At 41.0% G+C, this 10,729-nt stretch overlaps 1 protein-coding gene across 2 annotated transcripts in view; it reads right to left on the reverse strand.

Annotated features, from left to right (window-relative positions):
• The window catches only part of LOC131322499 (rhomboid-like protein 15), a 33,802-nt gene extending 30,165 nt beyond the window's left edge, over positions 1–3,637 (reverse strand). For both annotated transcript variants that reach the window (XM_058353846.1, XM_058353845.1), the window contains exon 1: positions 3,379–3,637. In XM_058353846.1, the coding sequence (XP_058209829.1) occupies positions 3,379–3,402 (24 nt within the window). In that variant the 5' untranslated portion in view covers positions 3,403–3,637. The remainder of the gene's footprint in view (positions 1–3,378) is intronic.
• Positions 3,638–10,729: the final 7,092 nt, after the last annotated feature.

Below are 10,729 nucleotides of genomic sequence, written 5' to 3' on the forward strand. Positions count from 1 at the left end.
AGATCCGTGTGTGCGTTGTCAGATCCCAACCGTCTTCCATTGTTGGATGGTAACGAGAAGGCATAACAGCGATTGGGGGTTGCTGTGGCATACAGTGGTGGGTTTTCCATAGCCGGTGATCTGTCAGCTCCGTTTCGGTCCTCATCACTACCGTTGTCGGATCCTTGATCCGATCATTATTCTGGAGAGGTACTATTGGTGGCGCTTGTGGCCGGCTGTGGGATTCGGGGGATTCGGTGGATGATGGTTGTGGCGGTGGGGTGTGATGGTGGAGGGCATTGGGATGGCTGGATCTGGATGTTGGCGTCGTCGCTCTTGTTCTCCGCCACCCTTGGTGCTTCTGCTCATCATGCTTAGTTTCCTGGCGGAAGGGCGTGGTGTGGTTGACGTGTTGATGCAAAGTGTCCATGGATGGCGGTAGCAGTGTTTCGGCTCCAGTTGGTGGCTGCAGACATTGGATAGGGCTAGGGTTTTTTGGTTTCCATGGGTTTGGGCTTGGCCCATTTCAGGTTCGGGCTTCGGCCCTTAGGTGTAGTCTTTGGTTGGTTTCTTACCAATTCGAGGGATTAGGACTTGGATTGGGCAAAGGATTATTCTTAGCTTTGTTAGGAATATGATGCCATTCTCCTTGTCCTATTAGTCTTTGTATCTTCTTTCAAAGATTAATAAAAATTTCTTTTTGCCGTTAAAAAAATAAAACAAAGAGTCATCCCAACTCAATTCGTATAGGTTTCAACATTCACACTGACGCACATGTACATATGAATGTTTACATATTTATATAAACACACCAACCGAGCCTTTATGTCCCAATTAATTGGGGTTGGCTACATCAATCATTTGTGTGCATTGAATTGTGTCAAAGGCATGGTGTTCCACAATATCCATGAACCTAGGTCGTTTCGAACTACAACCTCTAAAGTCAATGTTGGTCAATCCCTCCTCTCAGTCCTACCATCTACAGTAACCACATCACTCCTCCTAACAACCGCATCAACTGATCTACAATAGATATGCCACCTTAATCTATTCTCTCTCATTTTATCTTCTATAGGTGTTATCCCTACCATCCCACAACGATTTTTGTTAAAGAGAAAAGGACTCTGAGCAGACCCTTGATGTTATCCTTCTGAGATTCGAAACTCACTTGTTTCTCCAACTTGGGATAAAATAGTAGTGACAACACCAGTATATATCTCCTAAACCACATCAATACACCCTTATGTCATAAACCCAAAAGTGCTTCAAAAGTTTATCTATCAGGCATAAACCCAAACTGCTTCTCTTATACCATTGTCATCCTTCTTAGGTGATGCTCAACAACTCTTTTACAGTGATTCATTGTATGGCTGATCAATTCAATACATCAATAATTATTGCAACTTTGGATATCCCCTTTAGTCGTAGTATGGAATCTTCCTAGTTTGAATAATTTTGTTGAACAGCTTTGTCAACCACAACACTACCATGTCACCGAGTCTCTTCCATAACTCAATAGGAAGACCATCCAGTCCTAAAGCCTTGCATGGTTTAATCCTTATCAACTCATTTGCCACTCTAGATTTTTGTACTCTGGAATAGAACATATATCCTTGAACCCCACTCCCCACCAAAAGCACATAAATCCACTTTGTTCAGGTTCTCCCAATGCTTCTGATTCAATAGTTTATCAATGTAGTTCTTCTATCTTCCTTTAATCTCCTCATCCTTCAATAACAAGATTAACTAAATAATCCTATCTCTTCTACTTTGGAATCCTTAAGGTGTTTAGCTACCACAACAACCACCCCATATGCCAAGCAAAAAAAAAACACCCACCCCATTCCTATATTTATCCTTCCCAGTGTTGAAGAGCTTGTACCCGATATTCTCTATATCCTTAGCTCTCTCGCTCTCTCGCCAATCTACTTAGTCTCCAAAAAGCAAGCTATACTAATGCTCCTCCTAGTCATACATTCAACAAATCGAATCAGAAGCTTAGTTGCAAGGAACTCCTAAAGTGGTGCTGCTACCTCCTTGGGAACCCGCCTTTGCGCCCCCAAAGAAGGAGCTTGACAAGATGGGAGCTTGTGCATGATCTTTGTCCAGAAAAACTAGGATTTATCGCTCCTTAATTGATCTTTGATGACTCATATATCTTGCCCAAGTCATGATATCTTGAAAAGAAAATCATATATGGCAACACTAGCCCATTTCTTATACCTATGGAGGACTTGTCCCATATTTTTACTTCCTAAATTGATTGTACTTTCAAAGTGAATACTCTATGCTACATTATTTTCATAATATATGTAGACGCTCCCAACCTTGGGAGCTTTTGTATACCCCCGCTTTCACTCCCAGCTCCCGCTTCATGCAATTAAGCTCTAAAGTGAAAAGCTACGGTTTCCCATTGATCACCTCAAGACTCCAAAGCTCTTAAACTACAACACAACCAAAAAAGTAACTCCCATCCAAGGTCGACCGAGGGTAAGCCCAGCAAGCCCTAGGGATTGGGCAACCCCCAAGGCTAGGGCAACAAAAAAAATTGATAATACATATAGATGTAATCACAAAGATGTAGCAATAAAGATATTGTTGGATTGTTGGTCAATAGCGTGCATTTAAGGCTCACCACTTGTGCGATGTGGGTTCAACTCGTGTGCCCAACATTGGAAGTGTTTTTGTACCTTGTCACAAAAACTAAGGCTCTATTTGGAATTTAGGGAAACAAAGAGAAGTTAAGAAGGAAATGAAAGGAAAATTTGAAGAGAAATTGGAAAAAAGTTGAATTGAGATTTGAAATTTTCCCTTCTCGTTCTTAAAAAGCAAAGAATTTGTTTTTAAAATTTCATCCTTTTCCACTAAAGCTAACAGCATGAGTGACACATTCATGAAAATTGTCACTATATATCTTTAGCTACACTCTACAACAATTTTAGTGTTATTTGAAGAATTTGCTTCAGAAAATGCACTGAGAAAATATTTTTTGAATCGGATCGTGCTGAACACTATAACTCAGGTTACATTTTAAATTTTGATTTTTTGATGTAATTCTTATTAAAAGCACAATATAACCTCTCTATTTTTTTACTTTTTTTTTTTTCTTATTTTTTATGACTTCATGATAAGCTGGCAACTAAGCTTGGGGTTGGGCTAGGGCTAGGGCAATCCAAACGTCGGAGCCGGCCCTGCTCCCATCTCACATCAAAGTCGGAAACTCAAATACAGAGAGTGCGACAGTGCGTGTGAGTTCACATCACAGGAACCTCATGGTAGTTGCATCTACACGATATGCATATACAAATGTGTAAGTAACATAGGATGTGCGCGTGCATACGGAAGCAAAGGGACGTACAATGATTAGAACGAAATGGAGTAGATCTTTGGAGGTCTTACCTCAGAGACAATGTTGGGTCGCATTTCTCCCTGAGTAGCCTTCTCTTCGTCGTGTTAGAGCATCTCCAATAGCCTAAGCAAACCTCAAATCCTGGGCAAAATGGATAGCCAAGTCGAGAGAGATACGCGGGAGGTGAGATACTGGTTAACGAAGAGCGAGAGATTTGCTGGAGGTGAAACTATGGTGACCGGAGAGGGTAAGATCCAACGCGGGTGAAAGCTCGGCAGGAACTCCTTCCTGTTTTTGACATATCTGGGGAAGGTAAGACAGGAGAAAGAGAAAATTTTAAGAAAACCGCTGAACTTTCAGGACTTTACAAAAAAAACCCTCAAACTTTAATTAATGACAAAAAGGTATCTAAACTTACCATTTTATTAATAATAAATCCCCTGCCGTCTAATTTCATCAATTTGTAACGGATGGAGAAAACGGAATGCATTAACCTTATTCTTTTTTTAACTTCTTACTTCAAAAAATTATTTTTAACTACTTTTAAAGTAATAAATAATTATGCAATAAAGTTTTTTATTATTATTTATTAAAAATTACTTTAACCCCATTTTCTTACTTTTAAATTTTACCTTTTCTCTTATCTCTCTCTTTTATTTTCCAAAAATTTGACCACACACCACCAATCAACACCACCAACTGCCAAAACTCTAGCCCCAATTTCAAAATTTTGAAATTACTTTTAACCTTCTTTTTTTTAACTTTTTGCTTTCAAGAATTACTTTTAACTCTTTCTTTTTTTGGTAATAAACAAATATGCAATAATATTTTTTTACTGTTTATCAAAAATTACTTTAATCCCATTTTTTCCTCCATCATATAATAAGAAGGGATTTTTCGCCTGCCAATTTTTGCCCCAATTTCCCAATTGTGTCCCTCAATTGCAGCCACTGCCTTCTTGGCCGATTAGGCATAATTGTAATTTCAGCCCCACTTTCTTCTCTTGGACAAAAGATAGCCACGTATTCACCTTTAATTCACTGTTTCTTCTCTTACCAACCTCTGCGCACATTGATAGATCTGCTTGATCCCTCCCACCCCCCCCCCCCCCCGGCCTTAAGACCCACTACGAAGTTAAACATAATCCAACCCCCCTCCTAAGACCCACTACGAAGTTAAACCTATTCCAAACCCCCAAATGATAGGTTCCGGCCTAGGTCAGACGGCTTCTGTCACAATATTTCTGCCCCAAAAAACTCTATCATGGGACAAGAGCGAGGCGAGGAAGTCAAGCCGCCACTGACAGATTTGGTACTGGGCCCCACTGATCGGTTGGGTCTTGACCCTGAGGCGGTCCAATAAGCAGATTAGGATTTTCGTTCCAAACTCTATGTCGGCTCAACGGTTTTTTAGGGTTAGAGTTTTGGTTATTTGTTCGATTGGAGTAAACATAACTCTTTGGTAGCTTACCTAGAACGTTGGATATGGAGCCTACTATTATGATCAAAGTTTGATTTTTCACAACTTTAATTTATTATGCTTCTTTTGGTTATGATTGGTAGTTTTGGTGGCGATCTGTGTGTTTTTAAGTGTATAACTCTGTGTGTGTGGTTTATGTGTTATTGGGTTTTGTGTTACTTTGTATCTGTGAATCCTGAGATTGAATTTGGAAGTATTGTATACGAAATGGATAAACTGCTGAACTTTTTAATCAACACAGTGTTTTGGTGGTTCTAAAATATTTGGGAATGGGTTGACCTATTTTTTGATTATTGCATCATGATCTTTTTAGTACGATGTTTCGAAGACGAATTTAGATGGTTTCTACCTGCCATCTTAAGGATTTTTGAGGGGAAAAAAACTATTTCCTTTTGTAGTCTATTCTTAGTTATCGGAATGTCACTTGAGCCACAATTGGGGGTTTTGGAGGTAATTCCAATTGACTCTTTCTGATAATTCCAATTGACTCTTTCTGATAATGATGCAATCGGCAAGTTTGGATGTTTGTATCTTTTTAGTTTGCATATAACAACTCATATTACATATATCCCTAGCCTGGTGAACTCTTAGTCCCATCACTTTTATTCAACCATGATCATAGGACTTTTGGGGTGCCCCAGGCACTGTTTATTCGTTTGAGGACAGAGGGATGTTCCCTCCCCTCACATAAGCCACCCATCACCTTTTCCTCCTCATTTAATGAGAGGGAGACTAACACTCTAAGCCAACCAGCCACCTCTTAGCTAGTTACACCCCTCCTTCAATCCCTCATCTCCTATATATACCCCCTATCTTCACCCTTGCAAAGGGTTCACTAAGTTACAAGGCTAAGAAGTTGGTTCATCAAGTCCTAATCCAAGTCTCTTGTTTATTTCTTCTTTGCCAAAAGAAAACACTAGCAACCCATACATTACACTCTCATCCCTCCATACATCAAACAAACCTCAAGCTCAAGCTCAAACACCTCTCTAACCCAAAGACCAAAGGTAGAACACCTATGTACAATCTATGTTCTAATCCCTGAACGGGTCTAGCAGGGTCAAGGTTGGTAATCAATACCAGTCCTAGCTCTAGAGCTGGCAGGGTTTCAAAACCGTTCTAACTAGAATCAGCGCACGCCTGTCCCAAGCACGCGTATGCCAGTCTTTGGCAGTACGCGCAGAACAAGCGTGGGGATTGGTGTTTAGTTGTTTAATGTTTTTCTTTCCATATTCATCACTGTGAAACATGTTAAAACCGATTTACTGCTTTTCCTTTGCTAGAATTGTTAGCTGTATTTCAATAAATATATATGTTGTTATGGAATACCTCTAGCGTCCTTCTGATCATGTCTCAGAACCCAGAAAGTGCAAAGCCAAGCACTGACCAAAGGGTTACAACCTGCATGTTGCAATGGTTTACCCAAGCACGTAGGTCTTCCCCAAGCCAGTGGCTGGCCCTTGCATGATAACTAAGCTCTGCCCTCTATTTTTATCCCAACACTATTTTATGGGGTGTTCTATTCATTTTGTGGCTCTATAGCCCTTTCAAATTGCCTATAATTGCATATAAACTGTATATAAAACTGCTTGGTTTGTTCTGGGTGTGCACTAGTCATTTCCAGAGCCTAGAGGGTTGAAAATAAGAACTGTTTGTTTAGGTTTACTGGTGTACGCATATGCAGTAGTGGCGTATGCAGGTGAGAGCAGTCGTGCCTCCAAACCTACTATCTCAACAGCCCCGCAACTCTATGCTTACTCATTCAGTGGCTCTACGCTCGTAATTGTTCTGTGGCTCTATGCTCACCATCTTAGCAACTCTATGCTCATCCACCGTCCCAATAGCCCTGTGCTCAAATCACTCAACAACTTCGTGTTTTGTGCCCACTACTTAGCGGCTCCACGCCCATAAGCTCACTACTTCAAACTACTCAGCGGCTCCATGCCCATAAGCGGCTCCATGCCCATAAGCTAACTACCGTCAAGCTACTCAGCGGCTGTACAACTTCTACTCAACAGCTCTATGCTCACTATCTCAGCCGGCTCAATGTCGCAATATCAACAAGATATCATCTGTTCTCAAGCTCTATGTTTGAATGCTCAAAGTTCAAAACTTTGAATGCTCGAAGCTCTTCGAATGCCTAACTATTGTGTACTGGATGCTCAAGTTCTACATTTGAATGCTCAAGCTCTACACTTGAATGCCCAACCACTGTGTATTGGATGCTCGAACTCTATGTTCAAATGCTTAAAGTTTGTACTTTAAATGCTCAAAGCTCTTTGAATGCTCAAAGCTCTTTGAATGCCCAACTATTGTGTACTAGATGCTCAAAACCTGTATTTTGAATGCTCATATTCTACCCTCTGAATGCTCGAGCTTTATGCTTTGAATGCTCAAGTCCAGAACTTGAAAGAAGCTCTATGCTTAAAGCAACATACACGCACGGGCCCGTGCACATATTACATCACCATTGTCATCATCGAGTCTGCATCACCATTATCATATCTAACCATCATCAGACACATATTATGTTTTGCATCTCTCTCTTACTCATAAAATAGGTCAATCCTACATATAACCAGCTCTACGCTTCGGTTCTATCACCTCAAGCTCTATACTCTAACTCTTAAGCTCATGCCTCATGATTGATACCGGCTCCATGCCTCGGTTCTCTCACTTCAAGCTCCAGGCTCCGACTCTTCAAGCTCTTGCCTTATGATTGATACCAGCTCCGCGCCTCGATTTTGTCACTTCAAGCTTCACGCTTCCCTGGCTCCATGCCGCCATATCTCAAAATCGGCATCCGATCTAGAAGATGTTTTGGATTCCACCCCAATTACATCAATTCCATCAAGCTCATTCACAAGGATAGGCTACCCAACCAAGTTCCCCTCAGTTAAAGTAAGGATGATCATGAAAAGCAATCGACTCACCCATTGTGTATTGATCTACCCAAAAATACTAAGGATGCTCTCTGCAAAAACTTCCCCGACAGCTCCGCGCTCCTTCAACTACTCTTCGCCAAAATTTTGGCATAACCCAAGTACGTTGCACTACAGCTTTAAAAGCCCGAAGGTATGTCTTCTGTCCTTAACCCTCTGCTATTTTATTTTTCTTTACTGCCCCGAACTACGATTGGTCTGAATTTTCCTTGAGGAATACGTAGGAAACCTCCCGACCCGACCATAACTAAAACCTTTTTCAAAAACCCTTGGAATAGTGGTTCAACCAAATTGAGTTGTTTTACAGCTTTGACACTTACTTGACATGTCTCGCAATCCGTCTAAGTTCAGTCAAAAAGGGGCATCTATAGACACCACAATTTGCCCTAACTATTATTTTAAGTCACACTTTGGGGACCATCCCGATGATGAATGGATACATGTGATTACTGATTGACTTCTCGTAAACTTGAGGACTTTTGGTGAGTACTTTTAGCCACTTAAAGGACCCAATTCAAAGACAAATAGCCTTTCAAATAGAAATATAGCATCCTAGGAAAATACATCTGTCATCCGCAAGATTCATCTCATGTCCTCCACTTCATTCTTTCACTTGTGAAACATGTTGTTTAAAAATCTCCCTGAGAGATTGATCCCTCGCTTGCGAGAACCATTCCTCAGACGCCAGATCGTCCTTTTTCTAGATTCTGGAATGTTTTGTCAATCGTTTGATTCGTGCTCAAAATCCTAGCAACCATTCTCCGATTCTTTAGAGCTACGAAAGCAAATTCGGAATAGAGATATTGTTACCCTAAACTACCTTATTGATTCACGCTATTTGATTGGTCGGAGTGACTCAAACCATGCCTATATAAAGAGGCCTTAAGGTTTTGAGATTAATATGATCATTCACCCTCTCTAGCCATGAAACCCTGCAAAAATACTCTCTCATACTCTCTCTACAAAAGCCCTAAATCCCTGAAGGCAGCCACAATCCGACAATCAAACCCCGAAGTACAAAACCCTAATCCTAGGGTTTTCAAGAAAGAAGTCAGTCAATCACCCTCAATCTGAAGCAATCAAGCAACTGAGGGGTCAATGTGGTGAGGCCTAGGGGCCTATGGTTTGTCTATTTTTTATGTGTCTATACTTTAATCGTAGCATTCTGATTTTCTGTTAATCATTTGATCTGGTATGAGGAAGAACATCAACTGGGGCATCGTTCCCATGGCCGATACATCGATCTAATAGGATTCCACGGCCGTGACATCAATTCACCGCCGTGAAATCCATTTGCTGGGGCAGTCTGTCTTTCCTGTTTATTTCATGCATGTTTTACTTACTATCCTGGTGTAGACACCTCCCAAGCAGGGCATCACCATATAGATTGATCGTTGCTGTTTATTTGGTTGTTTACTTCATAAACCAAAATCGTGGACATTTCCCATGGCTAGGAACATCGCCACACGATAATGGTTATCGTCAAAACAGAGTCGCCACCTAGTTTATGAAAACTAGGAAAAATAGATAAAGATTCCGGGTATGGGAGCCAAAAGTACAATAAGGGAAAGGTGTTAGGCACCCCTCTTTGCCAGCCATGAGACTGGCCCATAGTTATTCGGCATGTGACTAGTTCATGCTTTGTCTAATTCTAAATAAGTAATCTGTTTATTAGCCTTTAAACAATTAATGGTGAGCCAAAACGATAATTGAAACATGCATCAAAAATAAATAAAACAAAACAGGCTGTCCCAGGGAGATAGATCCCACGGCCGGTGAATAGATGTCACGGCTAAGGGATCCTCCTAGATCAATGTACCGGCCTAAGGATCGAAGACTCAGCTGATGTTCTTCCTCACACCAGACTAAACAACTAACATAGAGTTAAAGTACTACGATTAGCATGCATAAACTAAAAATAAAATGAACCAAAGGCCCCTAGGCCTCACCACCTTAATCCCTCAGTGGCTTGATTGCTTTGGATTGAAGGAGATTGATTGATTTGCTTCTCAAAAAATCCTAGGGTTAGGGTTTGAACTTCGGGGTTTGGATCGTCAGATGGCGGCTGCCTTCAAAAGGTTAGGGCTTTTGTAGAGAGGATGTGAGAGAGTATATTTGCAGAGTTTCGTGGCTAGAGAGGGTGAATTGACATATTAATTTCGGAACCCTAAGGGCCTTTTATATAGGCAATTGGTGACTCACTCCGGCCAATCAAATGGTGTGAATCAATAAAGAATTCTAGGGCAATAAGATCTCTAGACGATTCTGCTTTCGTAGCCCGAATGCATTGGAGAAAGGCTGCTAGGGTTTTGAGGATCGAATCAAACATAGGACGGAACATTCCAAAATCTGGAAAATAAATGATCTGGCAGCCGATTAAAGGATCTTGCGGTCGAAGGATAGATGTGGCAGCCGAAGAATAGATCTGGCTGCCGAGGAATCGACTCTTAGGGAGATTTTCAAGTAACATGTTTCATGGGTGAAAGAATGAAGTTGAGGCCGTGAGATCAATGTTACGGCCGAAAGATAGATTTTCCTAAGATACTGTATTTCTGTCTGAAAGGCTATTTGGCTCTGGATTGGATCCTCTAAGTAGCTAAAAGTACTCACCATAAGTCCATGGGTTCATGAGAAGTCAATCAACAATCATTGTATCCATTCATCATCGGGATGGTCCCCAAGGTGGGACTTGAAATAATCGTTAGGCCAAATTGGGGTGTCTACAGATGCCCCTCTTTGACTGAACTTAGACGAATCGCAAGACATGTTTAAGTAAGAGTCAAAGCTGTAAAAGCAACTTAATTTGGTCCAACCACTATTCCAAGGTTTTTTTGAAAAAGGTTTTAGTTATGGTCGGGCCGGGAGGCTGCCTACGTATTCCACAAAGGAAATTCAGACCAACCGTAGTTTGGGGCAATAAAAAAATAAAAAGTTTGGAGGGTTAAGAACAGAATACTTACCTTCGGGCTTTAAAAGTCGT

The sequence above is a fragment of the Rhododendron vialii genome, chromosome 4a, assembly GCF_030253575.1.
Source record: "Rhododendron vialii isolate Sample 1 chromosome 4a, ASM3025357v1".
NCBI lineage: Eukaryota > Viridiplantae > Streptophyta > Magnoliopsida > Ericales > Ericaceae > Rhododendron > Rhododendron vialii.